Source organism: Tamandua tetradactyla, chromosome 20 (genome assembly GCF_023851605.1).
Source record: "Tamandua tetradactyla isolate mTamTet1 chromosome 20, mTamTet1.pri, whole genome shotgun sequence".
Taxonomy (NCBI): Eukaryota; Metazoa; Chordata; class Mammalia; order Pilosa; family Myrmecophagidae; genus Tamandua; species Tamandua tetradactyla.
The window spans coordinates 294471-320053 of NC_135346.1; the positions used below are offsets into that span (position 1 = coordinate 294471).

The window sequence follows — 25583 nt, forward strand, 5'->3', positions numbered from 1 at the left end:
ATACCCTAACCCTAACACTAATCCTAACCCTAACCCTAATCCTAACCCTAACCCTAGCCCCAACCCTGTGATCATCCCTAACCCTAATCATAACCCAAACCTCAATACCAACCCTAAGAGAACCTTAAACTTTATACCAACCTACGCCCATCCACAACCGTAAACCTAATGTTAACCCCAACCCTAAGCCAAAATCTAACCCTAACCCTAAACCTAACCCTAACCCCAACCTTACCACTAACCCTAACCCTAACCCTAAACCCAAACCCAACATGAACCCTAAAACCAACCGTGAACTTTACACCAAACTTACACTGAACCACAATCCCATACATGACCTTAATCCAATCCTGACCCTAAATCTTACTCTAACACTAACCCTAATGCTAATTCCAACCCCAACCTCAACACCAACCCTAAAACCAACTCTAAAATTTATACCAACCTTATACCCAACTACAACCCTAAAACTAAGGTCAACCCCAACCTTATCCTTAAACATAACCCTAGCCCATACCCTACCACCAACCCTATCCATAACCCTAACACCAACCCCAATACCAACACTAAAATCAACCCTAAGCTTTATACCAACCCTACACCCAATCACAACCTTAACACTAACCTTAACCCCAAAGTTAACCCTAACCCTAACCCTAACCCTAAAACTGAGAGTAGCCTTAACATAATTCATTTCAGAAACTAAGTAGTGTACTTGGTTCACACACATCAATACATATTTTCAGCTTAAGAGAACATTGTCCAATATATCTCACCCTATTCTAGTTGAAAAAAGTCTGTGAATGGGTTTTGAGTACTGAGACACATTCTGGCTCCATTCATTTGGAGGTATGTCTCACATGAAAACTAGCATTTTCAGGGAAAATTCAACAACTGCTATGCAAATCCCTTATCTAATACTGTTTTGAAGGCTAAGGGATTTATTGGATCCATTCACTTCCAAGCACTTTTTGGACTGAAAATACTTTCTTCAGAGAACCCTATCCTTAACCTAAGCCTAACCTAAACCTAACACTAGCACTAAACCTAAACCAACAACAACCTCAAAACCAACACAAAACAAAAACCTACCCAAAGCTTAACATCAATCTTAATCCCACCCTAAGCAGAATCCAAATCCTAACCTTAGCCTAAGCTGAGTTCTAACTCACAACCAAACACTAATGCTATCCCAACATTAACCCTATAACTAACCATTAGCCTAACATTAACATTAATATTATCTGTTCCAAAAACTGAGTAATAGTAAAATCTGCACATATTTGCAAGTATTTTTAATGAAGAATAGCATGGCAAAGTAATGTTTCCTAGAAAAATATGAAATAGTTTGCGAATGTGCTTTGAGAGCTCATTGATTTATCAGCTTCATTCACTTTCAAGGAATTTTGTCAGAGAAGAGCAGTATTTCTGCAGAGCACTCAACTACAGCTATGCAAACCATTACCTAAACCTGTTTTGAAAAACTTACAATGGTCTGGTTCGATTCACTGGCATAAGATTTTTGACTAAACTGCAATATTTCACAGAACCCTCACTTTGACTTAACTTAAACATAACCGTAATGCAACCAAAACTACAAAAATAAACTGAGACCCCAAAGAACCAATACCAGCAAAAATCCCAAACTCCAAACCCAGCCCCAAAATCAACCCCAAGCCTAATTTCAACAGAAACCCTCATGCTAAACCTAACTTTATAACTAACCCTAACCTTAACACTAACTCTAGCCCCAACCCTACCATCAACCGTAACCGTAACAATAACCCCAACTCAAAACCCAATATCAAACCTAAATCCAACCCTAAACTTTATACCAAACCTACACCCAACCACAACCAAAAATCTAACCCTAGCCACAACCCTAAACCTAACCATAATCCTAACACTAACCCCAGGCCCAAACCTACCCCTAACATAACTTTAACCCTAATGCCAACCCCAATATCAACTCTAAATGCAACCCTAAATTTTATATCAACCCTACACCGAACCATAGCCTTAAATCTAAACCTAACCCCAAAACTAACCCTAACCCTAATGCTAACATGAACCCTAACACTGAGCCTAGCCTTAAGATAATTTGTTTCAGAAACTGAGTAATGTACTTGGTCCACACATGTCCATACATATTTTTAGTGTAAAACAGCATTGTCCAACATTTCTCACCTTTTTATAGCTGACAAAAGTCTGTGAATGGGTTTTGAGAACTGAATAACATTCTGGATCCATTCATTTGCATGTATGTCTTGCATGAAAACTAGCATTTTCACAGAAAACTCACCAATAGGAATGCAAATCCATTCCCTAATACTGTTTCAAAGGCTAAGGGATTTACTGGGTCCATTCACTTTCATGCAGTTTTTGGACTGAAAGTACTTTCTTCAGAGAACCCTATCCCAAACCTAAACCTAACACTAGCACTACCACTAAGCCTACAGCAACCTCAAAACCACCAACAAATACAAACCTATCCGTAGCTTCACACCAATCTTAGACCCACCCTAAGCAGAATCCAAATCCTAACCCTAGCCTAAGTCAAACTCTAACCCACAACCAAACACTAATGTTATCCCAACATTAGCCTTAAACCTTACTCTAAGCCTAATACTAACATTAACATTATCTGTTTCAAAAACCAAGGAATAATAAAATCTGCACATATTTCCAAGCATTTTTTATGGAAAATGGCACTGCAAAGTAATGTTTCCTAGCAAAATATGAGAATAGTTTGTAAATGTGTTTTGAGAGCTTATTGACTTACCAGCTCCATCCACTCTCAAACAATATTGTCGGAGAAAAACAGTATTTCTGCCAAGCACTCAGCTACAGCAATGAAAACAATGACCTAAACCTGTTTTGAAAACTTAGAATGGTCCTGGTTCCATTCACTGGTGTCAGATTTTTAACTAAAACTCCAATATTTCAAAGAACCCTCAGGTTAACTTAACTTAAACATAACACTAACACAATAACAAACACAAACCAAAACCCCAAAGAAGCAATACTAGTATAAAACCCATCCTCCAAATCCTGGACCAAAATCTACCCCAAGCCTAACTTCAACCCAAACCCTCACACTAAACCTAACATGAAATCTAACGCTAACCCTAACCCTAACCCTAGTCCCAAACCTACCATCAACCCTAACCCTAACCCTAACCCCAACCCAAACACCAACGCTAAAACCAACGCTAAACTTTACACCAACCCTAATCCCAATGTCAACTGTAAAACCTCATCCTAACCGCACCCAAATCCTAACCCTAACACTAAGCCTAGCCTTAATATAATTTGTTTCAAAACTGAGTCATGTACTTGGTCCACACATGTCCATATATTTTTTTAGAATAAAACACCATTGTCCAACATATCTCACCCTATTCTAGCTGAAAAAGTCTGTGAATGGGTTTTGAGAACTGAGTGACATTCTTGCTCCATTCATTTGAATGTATGTCTTGGGTAAAAACTAGCATTTTCACAGAAAAGTCACAAGAGCTATGCAAATCACTTACCCAATACTGAGGAATTTCTTGAATCCATTCACTTCCAGGCTCTTTTTGGTCTGAAAGTATCTCCAACAGAGAACCCTATCTTTAAAGTAAACCTAATGTAAAAGTAGCACTAGCACTACCTCAAACCTACAAAAACCTCAAAGCCAAGAGCAAACAAGAACCTAAGCAAAGTTTCACACCAATCTTAGTCCCACCCTAAGTGGAATGCAGATCCTAACCCTAGACTAAGCTGAACTCTAACACACAACCAAACACTGATGCTATCCCAACATTAACCCTAAATCTAACCCTGAGCCTAACACTAACATTAAGAAAATCTGTTTCAAGAACCTAGTAATAACAATATCTGCACACATTCTCCAGCAATTTTAATGGAAAACAGCATTGCAAAGGAATGTTTCCTAGTAAAATATAAGAACAGTTTGTAAATGTGTTTTGAGAGCTCATTGTCTTACCAGCTCCATTCACTTTCAAACAATTTTGTCAGAGAAAAACAGTATTTCTGCCGAGCACTCAACTACAGCTATGCAAACCATTGCCTAAACTTGTTTTGAAAATGTGGAATGGTCCTCATTCCATTCATTGGTGTAAATTTTTTTGCTAAAACTGTAATATTTCAGAGAACCCTCACTTTAACTTAACTTAAAAATAAACACTAATGTAACCACAACCTCAAAGATAAACCAAAACCCCAAAGAACCAACATCAGCACAAATCCCAACCTCCAAACCCCATTCCAAAATCCACCCCAGGCCTAACTTCAACACTAACCCTCACACTAAGCCAACCCTAACCCTAAACCTAACTCTAAACCTAATCTTAGTCCTGACCCTACAATCAACCCTAACCCTAACCCCAACTCCAACACCAACTCTCAAACCAACCCTAAACTTTAAACCAACCTGACACGCAGCCTGAGACCTAAACTTAACCTTAGCACAAACCTAACACTAACATTTAACCTAACCATAACCCTAACCCTAGCCCCAAAATTACCACCAACTCTAACCAAAACCCTAACCCCAACCCCAATAGCAACCATCAACCCAACCTTAAATATTATACCAACCCTACACCCAACCATAGCCCTAAACTTAACCCTAACACCAAACCTAACAATAACCTGAACCCTAACCCTAACACTGAAAATAGCCTTAACATAATTTGTTTCAGAAACTAAATAAGGTAGTTGGTCCACACACATCCATATACATTTTTACTGTAAAACACCATTGTCCAACATATCTCACCTTATTCTAGCTGAAAAATGCCAGTGAATGGGTTTTGAGATCTGAGTGACATTCTGGCTCCATTCATTTGGATGTATGTCTTGTGTGAAAACTGGCATTTTTACAGAAAACTCTACAATATCTATGCAAATCCTTCACCTAATACTGTTTTAAAGGCTAAGGGACTTATTGGATCCATTCACTTCCATGCACTTTTTGGACTGAAAGTACTTTCTTCAGAGAACCCTATCCTGAACCTAAACCTAACCTAAACCTAATACTAGCACTACTCCTTAACCTACAACAACCTCAATACCAACAACAAACACAAACCTACCTGAAGCTTCACACCAATCTTAGTCCTGCCCTAAGCAAAATCCAAATCCTAACCCTAGCCTAAGTCAATCCCTAACCCACAAATGAACACTAATGATATCCCAACATTAACTCTAAACCTAACCCTGAGGCTAACACTAACATTGACATAATCTGTTTCAAAAACCGAGTAATAATAATCTCTGCACACATTTCCAAGCATTTTTAATGGAAAGCAGCATTGTAAAGTAATGTTTCCTTTTAAAATGTGAGAACAGTTTGTAAATGTGTTTTGAGGGCTCATTAACTTACCAGCTCGAATCACTATCAAGCAATTGTGTTGGGGAAAAATAGCATTCCACGGAGCACTCAACTTCCGCTATACAAACCATTACCTAAACCTGTTTTCAAAACTTAGATTGGTCCTTGTTCCATTCACTGGTATAATATTTTTTACTGAAACTGCTATATTTCAGAGAACGATTCCTTTAAATTAACTTTAACATAACACTAATGCAACCACAAACACAAACACAAACCGACACCCCAAAGAACCAATACCAGCACAAATCCCAACCTCCAAACCCAGTCCGAAAATCAACCCCAAGCAAAACTTCAACCTAAATTCTCACACTAAACCTAACCCTAAACCCAACCCTAAGCTTAACCTTAACACTAGCTCCAACCCTACAATCAACCCTAGCCCTAATAGTAAACCCAAAACCAACTGTAAAATCAACCCTAAACTTTATACCAACCCTACACCCAACGACTACCATAAATCTTACTGTAACCAAAAAGCTAACCCTAACCTTAAACTTAACCCTAACCCCAACCCCAACCCTGCCACCAACCCTAACCCTAACCTTAACCCCAAACCCAACTCCAACCCTTAACCCAACCCTAAACTATATACCAATTCTACAGCAACCACATCCCCTAACATAACCCAAAATGCAACTTTTACCCTAACACTAACCCCAACCCAAACCATAACCCTAACTGCAACCCTACCAATAACTCAAACCCTAACCCTAACCTCAACCCTAGCCTCAACCCTATCACCAACCCTAACCCTAACCCTAACCCCAACCCCAACACCACCCTAAACCCAACCCTAAACTTTATAACATCCCTACACACAGCCGCAGACTTAAATCTTACCCTAACACCACCTCTAAACCTTACTCTTGCCCTAAACCTAACCCTAATCATAACTATAACACTGAGCCTAGCCTCCAAATAATTTGTTTAAGAAAATGAGTAATATGCTTGATCCACACATGTTCATTCACATTTTTACAATAAAACAGTATTGTTCAACAAATCCCACTTTATTCTTGCTGAAAAAAAATCTTTGAACGTGTTCTGAGAACTGAGTAACGTTCTCACTTCATTCATTTGGATATAGGTCTTGCGTGAAATTAGCATTTTCACAGAAAACTCAACAATAGCTGTACAAATCCCTTCCCAGGGGCTGTTTTGAAGGCTAAGGGACAAGTTGGATCCATTCTCTTCCATGCAATTTTTGGACTGAAAGTGCTTTCTTCAGAGAACCCTACCCTTAACCTAACCCTAACCTAAACTTAGCACTAGTACTACCCCTAAACCTACAACCACCTCAAAACCAACAACAAACACAAACCAACCAGAAGCTTCACACCAACCTTAGTCTCACCCTAAGCAGAATCCAAATCCTAACCATAGCCTAAACCTAATACTAACCCACAACCAATCACTAATCCTATCCCAACATTAACCCTAAACCTGACCCTGAACCTAACACTAACATTATCATAATCTGTTTCAAAACTGAGTAATAATAATATTTGCACACATTTCCAAGCATTTTTAATGGAAAATGGCATTGCAAAATAATGTTTCCTAGTAAAATATGAGAATAGTTTGTAAATGTGTTTTGAGAACTCATTGACTTACAAGCTCCATTCACTTTCAAGCAATTTTGTCAGAGAAAAGCAGCATTTCTCTGGAGCACACTACTTCAGTTATACAAACCATCACTTAAACTTGTTTTGAAAACTTAGAATAGTCCTGATTCCATTAACTGGTGTAAGATTTTTTAGTAAAACTGCAATATTTCAGTGAACCCTCACTTTAACTTAACATAAACATAACATTAACACAACAACAAACACAAACACAACTGAAACCTCAAAGAAGCAATAACAGCACAAATCCCAACCAACAAATTCAGTCCAAAAATCAACCCCAGCCTAACTTCAACCCAAACCCTCACACTAACCCTAACCCTAACCCTAGCCCTAATGCAAGTCCCAACCCAAACATCAACCCTAAACCTAACCTAACCCTAACACCAACACCAACCCTAATACTAACACTGTTTTCTACATATCTTACACCAAACTGCAACCCAAAATATGAAACTAACGACCACCCTAATGCAAACCCTTACTCTAAACCTAACCCTAACCTTAGCCCCAACCATACCACCAACCCTAACCCTAACCTTAACCCCAACTCCAATACCAACCCTAAACCCAACCATAACTTTATCCCAACCCTACACCCAACTGCAGCCCTAAACCTAACCCTAACACCAAACCTAGCCTTAACCCTAACACTAACACTAACCCTAACTCTAACACTGAGAATAGCTTTAACATAATTTGTTTCAGAAATGAATAATGTACTTGGTCCACACACGTCCACACATGTTTTTAGCATAAAACCATATTGTCCAATGTATCTCTCCTTATTGTAGCTGAAAAAAGTCTGTGAACAAGTTTTGAGAACAGAGTGACCTTCTGGCTCCATTCATTTGGATGCATGTCTTGCGTGAAAACTAGCATTTTCACAGAAAACTCAACAATAGCTACGCAAGTCCCTTCTCTAATTATGTTTTCAATGCTAAGGGACTTATTGGATCCATTCACTTCCATGCACTTTTTGGACTGAAAATGCTTTCTCCAGAGAAACCTATCCATAACCAAAACCTAACCTAAGCCTAACACTAGCACTATCCCTAAACCTACACCAACCTCAAAACCAACAACAAACACAAACCTATCCCAAGCTTCACAACATCTTAGTCCCACCATAAGCAAAATCTGAATCCTAACCCGAGCCTAAGACGAAATCTAACCCACAACCAATCACAAATCCTATCCCAGCATTAATCCTAAAACCAACCCTCAACCTAAAACTAACATTAACATAATCTGTTCCAAAAATGGAGTAAGAATAATATCTGAACACATTTTCCAAGCAGTTTTAGTGGAAAATGCCATTACAAAATAATGTTTCCTAGTAAAATATGAGGTCAGTTTTGTAAATAAGTTTTGATAGCTCATTGACTTACCAGCTTAATTCACTGTCAAGCAATTTTGCTGGAGAAAAACAGCATTTCTGTGGAGCACTCCACTACAGGTATGCAAACCATTACCTAAACCAGTTTTGAAAACTTAGAATAGCCCTGATCCATTCTCTGGTGTCAGATTTTTTACTAAAACTGCACTATTTCAGTGAACCCTCACTTAAACTTAACTTAAACATAACATTAAGGCAATCAAAAACACAAACCAAAACCTCCAAAGAACGAATATGAGCACAAATCCCAACTTCCAAACCCAGTCCCCAAATGAACCCTAAGCATAATTTCATCACAAACCTTCACAGTAAAATTAACCCTAAACCTAACTCTAATCCTAATCCAATCCTAGCCCTAACACTAACATCAACCCTAACCTTAACCCTAACTCCAATATCAAACCAACCATAAAACCAACACTAAACTTAATAGGATCCGTACACCCAACCACAACCCATAACCTAACCCAAATGGCAACCCTAACGCTAACCATAACCATAACCATATACCAACCATAGCCCCAACCCTACCACCAACCCTAACCCTAATCCTCATCTCAATTCCAACACCATCCTTACACCCAACCTTAAACTTTATACCAACCCTTCACACAACCACAGCACTAAACCTAACCGTAAACCTAACCCCTAAACCTAACCCTAAACTTAAACCTAACCCTAACCCTAAACTTAAATCTAAGCCTAACCCAAAACCTAACCCTAACCCTAACCCTAAACCTAACCCTAACCCTAAACCTAACCCTAACCCTAAACCTAACCCTAACCCTAAACCTAACCCTAACCCTAACCCTAACCCCAAACCTAACCCTAAACCTAACCCTAATCCTAACCCTAACCCTAACCCTAACCCTAAACCTAACCCTAACCCTAAACCTTAACCCTAAACCTAACACTAACCCTAAACCCTAACCCTAAACCTAACCCTAAACCTAAACCTAATCCTAACCCCTAAACCTAAACCTAACTCTAATGTAGAAGCCAAGAGTTTAAAGTAAGACCTACAGAATTTGTTGCAAGCTGCTGGCCTCGGGATGGCAGCGGTAAACTGTGGCGATTGTTATGTAGAGCAGTCTGGGAGAAAGAGAATGTTTACCCCAAACAGTTATGTTAAGTATGAAGAACACTGTGAGATAAGAATCTTGCTCCCTCAGGAAATGCCTGCATATCTATTGACATCCTGTGGTATATAACAAGGATCTGGTTGAGAATAAAGTTGTCTGAAGTCTGTCTGAAGTAAACTCAAGCTTCAGACCTCCTGAGCCTGTCTGTGTCTTTCTTTCTTTCTTCCTTTCTTTTTTTCTCATCATTCCTTAATATCCTTCGAGCTCTGTTTCTACAGAAAGCAACATTTGGCGCCCAACGTGGGGCTCAAAGAAGAAGACTCCAAATCAATATTAAGGAACCAAGGAAAAGTCTCATTAGAGGCACGTGTGTCCAGCCGATAGAAGAGGACTCGAGTCATATTGGTAAAGTAAGCATTTTCCTTGGATCATCAGGGTAACGGGTAATCATAATAGGCGGCTGGAGGAGTATGTGTGTGTGTTAAAGCTACTGGGGTGCCTGTTAAAACATCTGAAGTAGTAAGCTTATTTGAGCTCATTCAAAAACATTGTTGTTGGTTTCAGCCTTAAGGCCATAATGTTTTAAATCTTAAGTAATGGAAATTCGTTATGAAGGCTTTGCAGTGAATATAAGATGGGGAAAATATTCCTGTTTCTATTTGGTTATTGTGTTCAGTCAGGCAATGAACTACCTGGCTCATGCTTTGTCTTAAACTCTAAGTTGTGTTTCTTCTCAATCTCCCACTACCACTTCTTACCCTGTTTCAACAGTTGCTTGAGCCGGACTTGGCAATTGGTGCCCAAACAGGGACCTAATAAGGGAACTCTTAAAGCATAAAGTGAGGAGATGCTCCAGGGACATCCACTACAAATACTACAGGCGGGCCTTTTTGAGTTGAGCAGTGGCCCTTATCTGTAGAGAGGTTTGAGGCTCTGACTCGGTTGATTTGGGAACAGTTTGGAGCAGAATGTTTAGAGGAGTCTCGTGGTTCTTGGAATTCTCCAATATTTATTGCAGGAGGGAGGTCAGGAAAATGGAGAATGTTGACTGATTTGATAAAAGTTGATACTGTGGTTCAGCCTATGGAGTCATTGCAGCCTGACTTGCCCACACCAGTTGTAATTTCTAAGAACTGATTTATTATGATAGATTTTAAAAATTGCTTCTTTGCTGTGCCTTTGGCAGAGCAGGATAAAGAAAGATTGGTTTCTGGGCTTGTTCTTGATGGGCTGCCTTTATATAGGGATTCATGTACACCTGAGTCAGAAAGTATTCAGTGAGAAAGGTGCCATACCAAATGGGGGTCAGTGCTCATTGATGGTTCCTGTGGCAGGTTGGTCCCCAACGGGGTGTGCAGTTCGGGATTGTAGTTCTGATTCAAGGTATTCTGTTAGGTTACCTTTGTTTAGTCTGAATGATTATTCTATTAGATTTATACCAATACTACAGGTAAAGTCCTATGACTCAGAATGGGAACGGCAACCCCATCTCCTTTTGTTAACTTAAATCCTCAATAAACAGCAATTTGGAAACTGGCCATGAGTTTAGCTCCTATTCATGTTTGAAAAGAGAAATATATTTTAAAAACTTTAAAACTAAAAATTCTTGTTAAAAACTATATATTGATAGTTAATGCATATTTGAAACATTAAAGTATTTTAAATATTTAACATTATTCTAACAAGTTTAATTTTGATGGTAATTACATATGTGGTAAAATATTTGTTCAAAGTAATGATCTAAGTACGAAAAATATGAAAGATGTATTTTTATTAATAGGAAAACAGAATAGTTTTATCCTAAAATGAATAAGTGTTACTAAGTGAGAAAAATATAGGACAAAGCCTAAACTAATATAATAAGTGCTGAGGGTTTATAAAAATAGAAATTATGGTTAAAATCAAGAAAGATTTAATGAGTCTAAAATGACAATGTTTTCTTGGACTTTTAGCCTGTTCTAATGAAAGAATATAAAAAAAAATTCTAAATAATTAGTTAGAAAGCAAAGAGTCTGTGTTTTATCAAAATAACTTTTGTTAACTTTTATCATGTTATTATCTGTATAAAAAATACTGATTTTCTCCTGGGTATCATCATACTGGCAAAAACTGCTTCTTGCCCTAAACCAGGTGGCTTAATCTATTAATCTAAGTACTATTACTATAAATTACTATAAAACTGACTAAATAATATTCAAATCATTTAAATACCTAAATTCCTTTAAGCCAAAATAATTTAATGCTTTGTCCAGTGTTTATATAAACTATATATGTATAAACTAAATTTATCCCAAGATAACCATGGCTTATATTGGAAGCAGATCAGATTTGAGGGTTGAATGCAAGGAAAAAATATACTTGTGGAGTCTTTTTTGTTCACCTAATGTTACCATTACATGTAACTGATGTTGCTATCACATGACCTTGGTAAGAAATAGTTAAAATGTACACTCTAGCTGGGAGGACTGGCTATCCCCCCAGAAGGAGGTGTACTTTAATAAAGATATCTAGGTCCCAGGAAGCTCCTCTTGGTCCCTAGCCAGTTCCCAGAGGACCCAACTGGGCCCGGTCATGTAAGCAAATCAGAATTTGGCCACTCTTGTGAGAAAATATCATAAAAACTGCATGAAATAAATTTAAAATTAGCAAAAATGCACAACCAATTATAAAGAATCCACATTCTTGCATTCCTTTTTAATCAATCCAATGAATTCAATTTTAAAAATCTGGTCATTTACTATGGGTACACGTCACTATTGACACTCTGCTTTCATTTTTGCTACCTGCCACTTTAGGGATTCCTAATTATATGTTACAAAACTTGTTTGATATTTTATAAGGAGATTCTGATTTATTAAGCAAAAGGCAGTTAACAGCTGCAGCTGAATGAGAGTTACAATTAATTGAACAACGCATTCAGAAAGGACAGCTTGTTCAAATAGATCTAAAAAAGCCTGTTGATTTTATTATTTTCTTTACCTTGCAATCTCCCACAGGCCTATTTTAGCAAGACGGTGTTTTAAAATGGATTTTTTTACCAAACAATTGACAAAAATGTTTAAATACATATTTGCAAAAGATTATTTCTTTAATAGCCAAAAGTCGCCAAAAATATTATCAATTAAGAAGTCATGATCCTAATCACATAGTGTGTAATCTCACAAAGGAAGAAGTTCAAAGTCTATATATTTTCAATACCTTTTGGCAAATAGCATTAAGTGACTTTAAAGGACAAATGAATAATCATTTGCTATGTCAAAACTTTTACAATTTTTAAAAATGAACGCAATGGATTTTGCCTAAAATAGTTTCAGCTTCCCTGCTAGCTATTACTGTCTTTACCAATGATAATATTAATGGGAAAGCTGCATATGTCACCCCAGTGGAAAACAAGTTAGAAAATACCTTATACCTCAGTCCAGCTTACTGAATTAGCAGCTGTAATTCAAGTATTGCAAAGTTTTCCACAATCTCTTGATGTTGCTTCTGATTTTGAATATGTTTACCAAACAGTTACTCACATTGAGACAGCTTCTTTGTTTAAAAGAAATGAATTGTCCTGAATGTTTTTACATTCACAAACATTAGTCAAAAGCTGAATTACTCCCCTTTTTATCATGCATATAAAGAGCTCAAACCAATCTTCCAGGTCCTTTATCATTACAAAATCAGCAAGCAGATACTCTTATGGGGGTAATGCAAAATCCCACAACATTTCACAAATTGACTCATATCAATAGCAAGGGGCTGTGAAAGAAATTTCCATCTTTTTTAAACAGCAAGCTCAGGACATTGTTAGGACTTGTCAAACCTGTGGGCCTTTAAATGCACTCCCATTTGCATCAGGGATTAATCCTAGAGGTCAAAAAGCAAATGAATTATAGCAAATGGATGTTACTCATATTTCACATTTTAGTAAAATGCAATATGTACATGTTATCATAGACACTTGTTCTCATTTCATCTGGGCTACCGCACAATCTGGAGATCGTTTTTGCCATGTTCAATCACATTTACTTAATGCTTTTGCTGTTATGGGATGCCCTCAATCTATTAAAATGGAAAATGGTCCTGCTTATACAGGAAAACAATTTCATAAATTTTGTACTACTTTTAATATTACTCATATCACAGGAATTCCACACAATCCCTCAGGGCAAGGAATTATTGAACGAGCAACCCGGACGCTAAAGTCTATGCTTTTAAAACAAAAAGGGGGAGATGATGATCAGGAGGATGATGTTATGAAAATAAGTACTCTTAAAGATCAATTAGCAAAGGCATTGTTTACTCTAAATTTTTTAAATATTTATGATAATTCATCACAGACTCCAGCAGAACAACATTTTAGCAATTTGGAAAGAAAAGTGATATATCCCAAACAGAACTGCAGCTGCAGCCAATCTATTGGAAAGATGTTAAAGATGATTTATGGAAACCAGGAATGGTAAAGGTGTGGGGTAGGGGATTTGCTCTTGTCATTGCAGATGATGGAACCTCGGTTTGGATTCCTTTGAAGAGAATAAAACCCAGACATGTCAACCCGAACAAAAATAACTAAATGGGTAATGTATACTATAGGACATACAATTTTTATTGCTGAAGGACAGGGACATATTTATACTTACTGGGATTATCTGTGAGCCCTAACATGGGCCAATTCAACTTTACCAAAATAATCTGAATACAAGTTTAAGATTCCTAGGTCCAATAAAAAGAAAACTGGTGTCAAGTTTAATTCCATTTTTAGAAAGACCTATATGCGTAAATCTATGGATACAAAGGATACTTGCCTGTTAGATGGGAAAGAAAGTTGGAATGGATGGCAGTTATGTCATATGGATTGAGCAGTTATCATAATTAATGATTCCTATGGAATTGTAAGAGATGCAGCCCCTGTGGGGTCTCCCATCTCTAACTTGAAGATAACTGAGACTATATGGATAGGCAAGCTAAATCAGGGTTTAATTCATGGAGGATAATTTGTGCCAAATTCATGGGATGATAAATATAGCATTAGTGAAAGAAATTGACAGAAAATTTTCCTAGGACTGAGACCAATTTTCATAGCCAATTCTAGTAACTATAACTTCTTTTTAAATAGCAGCCATAAGCACTATATACAAATATGTATTAGAGATCCATATATACTTGTTAAAGTTCATATGCATATAAGAAATCAAACTTCTAATTGTGAAAATTATTCTCTATTCACTTGTCCCCAAGCATTTATGGTGCAGGAAAATGAGACGATTATAGCAGCAAGGAGAAGAGGTATTTGGCTGCCGGTGCAGATGTCAAGATCTTTGCAATCCTCTCCAGAAACACATATACTGATCCATTTGGCAAAAGAATATCTAAAAAGGACTAATAGACTAATTGGATTCATTATTGCAGCTGTCATTGGAATCATTGGAAGCATCACAGTGGCTGCAGTCGCTGGAACCGCATTGCAACAAACTATACAGATGCAGCATTGTTAGAAAAACACCAGTGAACTGTGGCACAATCTCATTGATGAGCAAATTAATAATAGACTAAATGATATAGAAATGACATTGGTTCATATTGGAGATCAAATGTATAATTTAAATTTTTTACAAAGTTTAAAGTGTAAAAGGAATAAGAGCAGTTTTTGTATTACACTCTTCTAACATATGGCCTGTCTGAAATAGAATGGGAAAAGGGAATAGGCATCTTTTAAGGCTTTCAGATAGTTTAAGTCCTGATATCTTAGAATTACAAAAAAGGGGTATTAGAATGTAAATTAGAGTAATCTACATGTAGCCTATGGAGGTAATGTTACACAATCACTTACCCAAGAGCTAAAAAATCTTAGGTTTGGGGCTGTTTATACTTCGCTTCCTCCTCAGCTGTGTTTAACAACAAAGAAAAAGGTGATTCTTGCAAAAGCTCTTGGCTCCCTCCTGAATCAAAGTCAGAGAGCTTGACTGGCAGCCAATGACGGGTAAGACCCTTCAGAGCCTAAGGGCAACCTAAGACAAGCGTGGTCACCTCTGCTTATAGTCACCCTAAAAAGGTGATTCTTGTTTTCCTCGGCTTATAAAATAAAAAGGGGGAAATGTAGAAGCCAAGAGGTTAAAGCAAGACCTACAGAATTTGTTGCAAGCTTCTGGCCTCAGGATGGTGGTGGTAAACTGTGGAGATTGTTATGTAGAGCAGTCTGGGAGGAAGAGAATGTTTACCCCAAACAGTTATGTTAAGTATAAAGAACACTATAAGATAAGAATATTGCTCCCTCAGGAAATGCCTGCATATCTATTGACATCCTGTGGTATATAACTAGGATCTGGTTGAGAATAAAGTTGTCTGATGTCTGATGTCTGAAGTTAAGCTTCAGAACCCCTGAACCCATTTGTGTCTGTCTTTCTTTTCTTCCTTTCTCTCTCTCCTTCTCATCATTCCTTAATATCCTTTGAGCTCTGTTTCAACAGAAAGCAACATTACTGGAGTGGTTTAAGGCTTTTGTGATATTGTGATGTTGTGATAATGTGTTTCATATATGGAAAGAACATGTGGACAATGTGCTGGCTTGAAACTGTTATATAGCCCTGAAATGCCATGTTCTTTTAATCCAGTCTAGTGGAGACAGACCTATTGTGCGTGGAACCTTTTGATTAGGTTGTTTCCAGGGAGATGTGACCCACCCAATTCAAGGCGAGTCTTAATTCTTTTACTGAAGTCCTCTATGAAGAAAATAAAAGGCAGAAAACAGAGCTCAGAGATGATACAGACAGCAGAGAGATGAAACCAAGTGACAGGCTTTGGAGATGCAAAAGGAAAATGCTCCAGGAGATACCAGGTAAGAAAACCATTTGAAACCAGGAGCCAGATGACAGCAGATATTGCGACGAGCTTTTGCAAGTGACAGAGGAACCCAGATGCCAGCTGCCTTCCCTCTGTGCCTCAATTTAGACATTTTCACAGCCTTAGAATTTGTAATTTATAATGTAATAAACCCCTTTTGTGTTAGTTAGATTCAGTTGTCAACTTGGCCAGGTAAGCATACCTAGTCTTGTTGCTGCGGACATAAGCCAATGGTATGTGAACCTCATCTGTTGCTAATTATATCTGCAGTAGGCTAGGAGGCATGTCTGCTGCAATGAGTGATGTTTGACTTAATTGGCTGGTGCTTAAATGAGAGATCGCAACATAGCACAGCCTAGCAGCTCAGCATTCCTCCTCTCAGCATTCGCAGTTCAGCCCAGGCCTTTGGAGATGCAGAAAGAAGTCACCCCGGGGAAAGTTGTTGGAACCCAGGGGCCTGGAGAGAAGACCAGCAGAGACCATCCTGTGTCTTCCACATAAGAAAGAACCTCAGCGGAAAGTTAGCTGCCTTTCCTCTGAAGAACCAACAAAATAAATCCCCTTTTATTAAAAGTCAATCCATCTCTGGTGTGTTGCATTCCGGCAGCTAGCAAATTAGAACAGATTTGGTACCAGGAGTGGGGTGCTGCTGCGGTTTGCAAATACCAGATATATTGGAACAGTTTTTGGATGGCTAAAGGGAAGATTTTGGAGGAACCATGAAGAGAATGATGGAGAAGTCCTGGAGGGTTTGAAGAGACTGTTGGTGTAAATGGAACTACTACCAATCTTGACAAGAGGACACAAAAGGGAGAGATTGGAGTTTGCAGAGTGAGAACCATGGAACCTCGGCCAAGAGAGTGGACCCACCCATATACATGGAGAAGGTGAGTTTACCCTGAAGGGCGAGGATAAGTCTCCCCTCTCATTGCAGTGGAAGAGTTGTGCAGCCTCAGGCCTTGGAAAAGGCATAGCATGCTCCTTGGGGGACTGGGAGAGCCTGGCTGCCACTATATGGAGGGGTTGAGCATGTGCCCCAGAAATGGCAGAAAGCCCAGGTGGGGCCCTGATGCCTGGAGAGAGTGGAGCCCAGAGGTGGTCTACTCGATGTTCCCTGAGGTTGATTTGGAAAGAGGCCGGCCACTGCATAGGCCCTTGGGAGGGGTGGGACTGCCACTTTCTAAAGCCGAAGGATAAATGACTTTCAGACTTTGAGATCCCACAGCGCTTGCCCTGCAGGTTTTACATCTGTGTTTCTTCCAATTTCTCCCTATGGAAATGACAATCTATATCCTGTGAATATCCTCCTTTGCATCTTGGCACAGACAACTTGTTTTGAGATTCACAGGTCCACAGAAAGAACAGAATTTTTTGCATCTGTTTAAGGTGATGCTTGAAGTTGCCAAGTTGACAAGGGGTGGACATGTGTTAGATTCAGTTGTCAACTTGGCCCGGTGAGCATATCTAGTCTTGTCGCTGCGGACATAAGCCAATGGTATGTGAATCTCATCTGTTGCTAATTACATCTGCAGCCAGCTAAGAGGCATGTCTGCTGCAATGAGTGACGTTTGACTTAATTGGCTGGTGCTTAAATGAGAGATCGCAACATAGCACAGCCTAGCAGCTCGGAATTCCTCATCTCAGCATTCACAGCTCAGCCCAGGCCTTTGGAGATGCAGAAAGAAGTCACCCCAGGGGAAGTTGTTGGAACCCAGGGGCCTGGAGAGAAGACCAGCAGAGACCATCCTGTGCCTTCCACATAAGAAAGAACCTCAGTGGGAAGTTAGCTGCCTTTCCTCTGAAGAATCAACAAAATAAATCCCCTTTTATTAAAAGCCAATCCGTCTCTGGTGTGTTGCATTCTGGCAGCCAGCAAACTAGAACACCTTTATAAAAGCCAATCCATTTGTTATATTATATTTGGTAAGCTTTAGCAAACTGAAACAAGCATACCAAAGTTAAACAGAACTTATTATCACTGGCAGCTCTCACTACCAAGAGAGAGTCCCAACAGCTACAAGACATGTTTGACTGCTAGTGTACATTTCAGCATTTTTTGGCCCATTTAGTCAAGGTCACCCATTAAGTGGTTACCGCAATTAAGTGAGGACTCCAACTGATAAACCCTATGGGACTCTAAGGCCAGAATTGCCTATTGTTATGTGGGTACTCACAAACTCAACTCATAAAGGACAGGTTCAACAAAGCTCCAGAAATGGTACATCCAAGAGGAGGCCTCAGCAGGACCTCAGTGAGTTAGCCAACCTTATAAACGAAGTTCTACTTTGTTGTATGGCTGGGTAGCCCTCAGGCTATGGCTCTGCCCTTCCCTTGCCTAAGCAGAAGAGTCCAGATGATGGTATGGCTTGATTCATAGATCAAACTGAAAAACTTATAGTTGGTGGAGCCCATTTGCCCACTGGGGTCATCTGTTCCTAGAATGACCACCCTTTGACTGAGACTGGATGAGGGTATTCTGTACAATCAATTGAAACTCCATGTGTTGGTAACAGCTATGCAAGATACTCCAACAACTTTCCGCTACATATAGATTTATGTGCTCTTGCAATTTGACTATCCATATTGTCCAGTGACTGGCAAATCAATGACTGGAGTATAAGAAACTCCTCCGCATGGGCACAGGGACCATAGCAACAGCTTGTGAGATATGAAGCAGATCCACTGGTGTCACCATTGTTGACACTCATTACAGAAGGCCATTTGAAGAACACAAATGCAACTTTCATGTTGATCAACCACATGCCAAACAATTTGCCATGATTACATATTGTATCCACCACAGAACAGGACACAGAAGCCCAATTCAGATGCAACAATGGGCCACAACATAAGGAATCCCATTAGAAGAGGCAGAGGCCAAAGGCACAGAAGTCAGTTGACTTCTGTCAATGGGCTCAGTCCAAAAAGCATGGTGTGTTGGGTCATATCAGCTGGGGATGAGCTACATCATAAGAGTGGGAAGTCAACCATGTTACAATGCTTATTCCTAGTTGTGCTGGTTTGTATATGAATACTCTCCTATGTGAATTTCCTTAAAGTAAATGAAATAGTGTCTGTGATTGATATCTAAAGGGTAGTGCTGTAGTTTGAAAGCTGTCAGAATGTGCTATATCAGAAACAGGATGGTTTTTTAAAAGAGGAATTTACTAAGCTGGAATTTTACAGTTCTAAGTGTGTGAAAATGTCCCAATTAAAGTAAGGCTATAGAACTGTCCGATCTAGACATCCAGGGAAAGATACCTTGGTTCAAGAAGGCCAATGCCATTCAGGGTCTCTCTCTCAATCGGAAAGGCATATTAGATTCATCTTCCTAATAAAGACTTTATCCTTTTTTTCATAGTTATTCCTAAATTGAATTTCCAGTAACACACCAATGCATCTGTTCTACTGAATGATAGTGCATAGTGATTACATACCTAGTGTTTCAAGGAATTGACATTTTATTTAAAGGAGCACACTGTTTCATTTAATTTGTACAAAGTTTATCACATGTGATTTCTCTACTTTGCTTATCACTTAGAGTGGCAGATGATCACCTAGATTGTCAGAAAGACACTCTCCACTTCCACTGGATTTGTATGACTACTGTAACATGATATATATTCAGGCCATCTACTAAGGGCTTTGATACATAGATGACATTCATATGAATACTCTCCTATATGAATTTTCTTAAAGTAAATGAAATAGTACAGATGATTAAAAGCACCACCATATTGATTACAAACATAGTGTTTCTTTAGTATGTGAGTTATCTGATGCATTTAAAGGTTAAATCTATGGGTGAAATCTCCATATTCAAAACATTCATAGTGTGAATTCTCTCATTCCATCTAAGGTCAGAATATTGACTTAGGGCTTACACTGACATTAATAGGGTTTCTTTCAAGTTTGAATAATTTCATGTTGTCTAGGATTAGAAAAATTAAGTTTTTCCAATATAGATTGTATTCTTTATGGCTTCTGTCCATGACTTCTCTCATGTTACCTGTGGCAAAATTATGAGTGAAAATTTTTTCACATAAATGTCATGTATAGAATTTCTCTCCAGTGTGCATTCTCTCATGTCATTTAAGGGAAGAGCAATGACTAAAGGCTTCCACACATGGATGGCATTCATGAGTTCTGTCTCCAGAGTGAAACTTCTCATGTCATCTGACAGAAAAGCCATGAAAGAATTCTTTCCAACATACATTGCATTCATGGGGTTTCTCTCTCATGTGAGCTCTCTCATGCTCCCTGAGAGAAGGGTAGTGAATGCAGTCTTTTTCACAGATACAGCATTCATAGGGTTTTTTATCCAGTGTGAGTTCTCATGTCAAATATGAGGTTGGCAAAAGGCCTTCCACATAGATGACATTCATGGGGTTTCTCTGTGAGTACACTCATGTTTTTTAAGAGTAGAAGACTGACTGAAAGCTTCCCCACATAGACGGCATTCACACTGTTTCTTTCGAGTGTGACCTCTCATGTTGGTGAAGATAATCAGATTCACTAAAGGCTTTTCCACATAAGTGACCTTCATGGGGTTTCTTTCTTTTGTGAATTCTCTCATGTCTTTGAAGATTAGAAGACTGACTGAACATTTTCCCACATGCATGGCATTCATAGGGTTTCTCTCCAGTGTGACTTCTCTTATGTTGGCGAAGATGAGCAGATTCACTGAAGGCTTTCCCACATAGATGACATTCATGGGGTTTCTCTCCTGTGTGAATTCTCTCATGTCTTTGAAGATGAGATCGACTGAAGCTTTTCCCACATACATGACATTCACGAGTTTTCTCTTCTGCATGAGTTCTTACATGTTGGCAAAGATAAGCAGATTCGCTGTGGGCTTTTCCACAGAGATTGCATTGATTGGATTTCTCTCCTGCATGAATTCTCTCATGACTTTGAAGATGAGAAGATCGACTAAAGGCTTTCCCACATAAATGACATTTATGGGGTTTCTCTCCAGTGTGAGTTCTCTCATGTTGTTTAAGGGTAGAGCACTGTCCAAAGGCTTTCCCACATAGAAGGCATTTATAGGGTTTCTCTCCAGTGTGAGATCTCTCATGTTTTTTAAGGAAAGAGCAATGATTGAAGGCTTTTCCACATGAATGGCATTCATAAGGTTTCTCTCCAGTGTGAGTTCTCTCATGTTGTTGAAGATGAGAAGATAGCCTGAAGGCTTTCCCACATAGATGGAATTCATGGGGTTTCTCTCCTCTGTGAGTTCTCTCATGTTTTTGAAGATTAGAAGATTGATTGAAGGTTTTCCCACATAAAATGCATCCGTATTGTTTATTTCCAATGAGAGTCGCATTGTACCATCTGTTTTCAGAGCTTTTAATAAAGGCTTTAGCACTTTGATGACATTCCTGTGATTTACTATTATTGTGATTAAAAGATGACTCATCACTGAGGACTTTTGCAAATGGTTTGTGGAAACATGGTTTCTTTCTCATTTGAATTAATGCTTGGTGACTCACTATGGATCTGTTCATGAAATTTTCTTGCAAATAATTGCATTTAATGGAATTCTTTTGCATGTGAGTTATCTGCTGTGGAGAGTAAAGGAGAAACAGTAAAACATTTATCAATGTTCATTAATTTCAAATTTTATGCATGTGAACTATGTTTTTGCAAATTGTCTTTTTACAAATATTCAGAGGTTAGAGTTTTGTGTTTAGGTGAAGTTCTCCTTAAAATCAAACTGTGAAAAAAAATAAAAACAACAACTAAATCAAACTGTGACATTCAGTAGTAGAATTCTTGCCTGCCACATGGGAGACACAGGTTCAATTCTGGTGCATGCACTTCCCAAAATACAAACAAACAAAATGAACCAAAAAATTCAAAAAATGGTAGAGCAATAATGGGATGGATACTCACATGGAAAAATAATGAAATGTGACCCTGCCATACAGCATACAAAAAACAAAAATCAAACTGTGACAGGCTTTTTCTGGATTAGCATTTGATCCCAACATTAATTACACCTAGGTGACAATCCCTGAATTCCTAATTTATTCCATCCACAGGTATCTATTTGGAAAACTAAGATTCACACCAATGAAACTTACCAAAGACATGATGTTAGAAGTGTCTTTTCTGCAGGTAGATTGCATGAGTATCATTTCTTGTATTTTAAAGGCACTTTTTCTGACTGTAATTAGTGGGAAAATATAATATATTTTTACAGAACAATTAGGAGAAGAGAAACATTCAAAAGTCACATAACCCTGTCAGCATATTTCAAACACTGACACCAGGCTGGGAAAGAATATTGAATTAAGTATTCCTTAAGGCAGAATAAAACATTAAAGGATATTAACAGAACAGATTTTTAGGACTGAAGTATGAGAAAAATAGAAAATGTCATGATAGCAGGGAGGTAAAAAGATGGAAAATCTTGCAACAATAGGACCAGGACAAGACTCACTATGTGAAAGTTGAATTCCAATAGTACATGATTATCTCTTCCCCAAAGTCTAAGACACTTGAATTGAGTATGATATGGAATAATGATCACATATGAAGAAAAATCCCCCAATATCCTTGCCTACATTTCAGAAATCATAACTCTCTTAAGGAAACCTGAAGTTGATATTCCCAAGGAACTACTCACTAACTGATGAGGCCCTCTAGTACTGATGCTAGAGGGCCTCATCATATTCAAGACCTCACCTTGATTCTGGTTTTGGAAAAATCCTATTTCTTCTCTCCACACTTCCTCTCCTTGTGCCAACTGGGAAAGCACATCTGACTTGAAGATCTTACATCCTGTTTGTAGGAAAAAACATATCTAGATTTTGAGTTAAATGTAAATAATTTGGTTATTATTGACCATTCACAATTTGAAAGGTACTTGAACATGCAACGTTGACAATTTTTCACCAGCAAATGGGTAATGTTTGAACTTGTGCCCATTATAGTGTGGGCCTCTGGTTGTTGCTGCCCATGCAGTTTCAAAGTGAGATGGCAGAATTCTTCATATTATAAATGGGGAAAAATTCTAGGTTTCTGTAGGGTTATTTAAAAAATATACAGTAAACATAAATTCCACCAAAACAATCTAAATTTAAATGGAAAAGAATATATATGACATTTTTACTATTGTGTTCTGAAATCTCAGCATAGCCTTCAGAGTAGAATAATTATTTCAAAATGTTTAGTCACTTATTAATCCATTTTAAATCTGATCATTGATTTCCCAGTACACCTCTAGTTGGAGATTGAGATTCAAGAAAGACATTAACTTGTGGACAGGAAGATTATCTCCTCCTTCCTATGAATAGATGTCAGTAAGAATTAGAACATTTTATTTAGGCAGTGTGCTATGTGTCATAAAATAATTTAAATGTATTAACAATATAAAACTGTAAAGAATACAAAAAGGTTGCAAAACAATATGGAGAAGCTGACCTAGATACTACAATAAATAAATAGAAAATATTTGATAGATAGTAAATGACAGATATCAATGATAAATTCTGAGACTCACCCACTGAGACCAGATGACTGATATTATCCAGCATCACTTCTCTGAACAGCTTTCTCTGGGATGGGTCTAGTAAGGCCCACTCTTCCCAGGTGAAGTCTACAACTACATCACTGAAGGTCATTGACTCCTAAGATATCACAGAAATTTGAGTTCACACAGGGCCTTCATTACCAATGTCCTGAGTGTGATGTTAAAAATGAAAATACTGAGGAGCAGAGACTGTATATAAAGTTCAAAATGTGTTTGAAGTTCCAGCAAATCACTCTCAACGTGAACTGCATCTGCCTACCAGATACACTCAATGACCCATAATACTCTGAATACACAGATCACAGTGGTCAAAACGGCATGGTTCTGGCATACATATAGACATATTAGCCAATGCAATCAAGAGTTCAAAAATAGATCCTCAGAGGCAGGCCACGATGGCTCAGCAGGCAGAGTTCTTGCCTGCCATGCTGGAGACCCAGGCTTGATTCCCGGTGCCTGCCCATGTCAAAAAAAAAAAAAAAAAAAAAAAAAGAAGATGCTCAGATCTATGGTCAAATTAGTTTGGACATGGACCCCAACTCTACTGTCTCAGTTTGCTAAGGCTGCTAGAATGCAATACACTAGAGATGGATTGGCTTTTATAAAGGGGATTTATTTAGTTACAAATTTACAGTTCCTCAGCAGAAAAGCAATTAGCTTTCATCTCAGTTTCTCTGTCACATGGGAAGACACACAGCAACATCTGTTGGCCATCTCTCCCAGCTTCTGGGTTCAAAGGGCTTTCCCTGGGTGTCTCCCTTCTGTATCTCCAAACAACTGGAGATAAGCTCTTTCTCTCTCTCTCTTCTCCTCCTTTAAAGCCTCCAGTTAATTAAATTAAATGTCACTCATTGTGGAAGTCACTCCCCTTAGCCAACTGCAGACATCATCAGTCATAGATGAAATTAACATGCTAATGATTTAAGTCCACAGCAACTGGGCATCATCACCTGGCCAATTGACTGTAACATAACAATTGAACGTAACTACTATATCCACTAAACTGAGAAAGAACAGTCTCTTCAATAAATGGTGTTGAGAGAAACGGATATCTCCAAAGGAATGAAAGAGGGCCCTTATTTCAAACCCTATACAAAATTTAACACAAAGTAGATAAAAGATACATAAAGGCTAAAACCATGAAATACTTAGAATATAAGGAAACATCATTATGAAGTAGTGGTAGAGGTAGTTTCTTAGGTCTTACACCCCAAACCACTACAACAAAAGAAAATATAAATAAATGGGAGTGCCTCAAAATTGGATTAAACATGTAACAAGTGGATCAAAACCATATGAGCAATATCATAAAATGCCTGGCAGAAATAGAGGGAAAAATCTTAATGACCTAGTGGTAGGAGGTAGTTTCTTAGACCTGATGATAGGAGATTGTTTCTTACACCCCAAACCATAACAACAAAATAAAATACAGATAAACTGGACCTCCTCAAGAATGGATACCTTTCTACTTTAAAAGACTTTCTCATAAGGGCAAAAAGTTAGCTGATTCAATGGGAAAAATATACCCAGATGATTTGAAAGCAATAACCCAGACATTTGCACACCAATATTCATAATGGAATTATTCACAATTGCCAAAAGACAGAAACAACCCAAGTATCCATCAATAGATGAATGGATAAACAAAATATGGTATATACATATGGTGGACTATTATTCAGCAATAAGAGCAAGTGAAGTCCTGAAGCAC

The 25583-nt window shown here is 38.2% G+C and overlaps 1 protein-coding gene across 9 annotated transcripts in view; it reads right to left on the reverse strand.

The window, feature by feature from the left end:
- The window catches only part of LOC143664813 (uncharacterized), a 122670-nt gene that overhangs the window by 74491 nt on the left and 22596 nt on the right, over positions 1–25583 (reverse strand). For 2 of the 9 annotated variants that reach the window (XM_077138183.1, XM_077138182.1), the window contains exons 2-5: positions 23843–23969; positions 23026–23121; positions 22422–22504; positions 20581–21899 (exon numbers count right to left, since the gene is read on the reverse strand). The exons of 6 other annotated variants lie outside the window; for them this stretch is intronic. In XM_077138183.1, coding sequence (XP_076994298.1) covers positions 20796–21899; positions 22422–22504; positions 23026–23121; positions 23843–23963 — 1404 coding nt within the window. In that variant the 5' untranslated portion in view covers positions 23964–23969 and the 3' untranslated portion in view covers positions 20581–20795. Of the gene's footprint in view, positions 1–20580; positions 21900–22421; positions 22505–23025; positions 23122–23842; positions 23970–25583 lie in introns of those variants that run through there. One more of the 9 variants, XM_077138184.1, reaches the window with a different exon arrangement.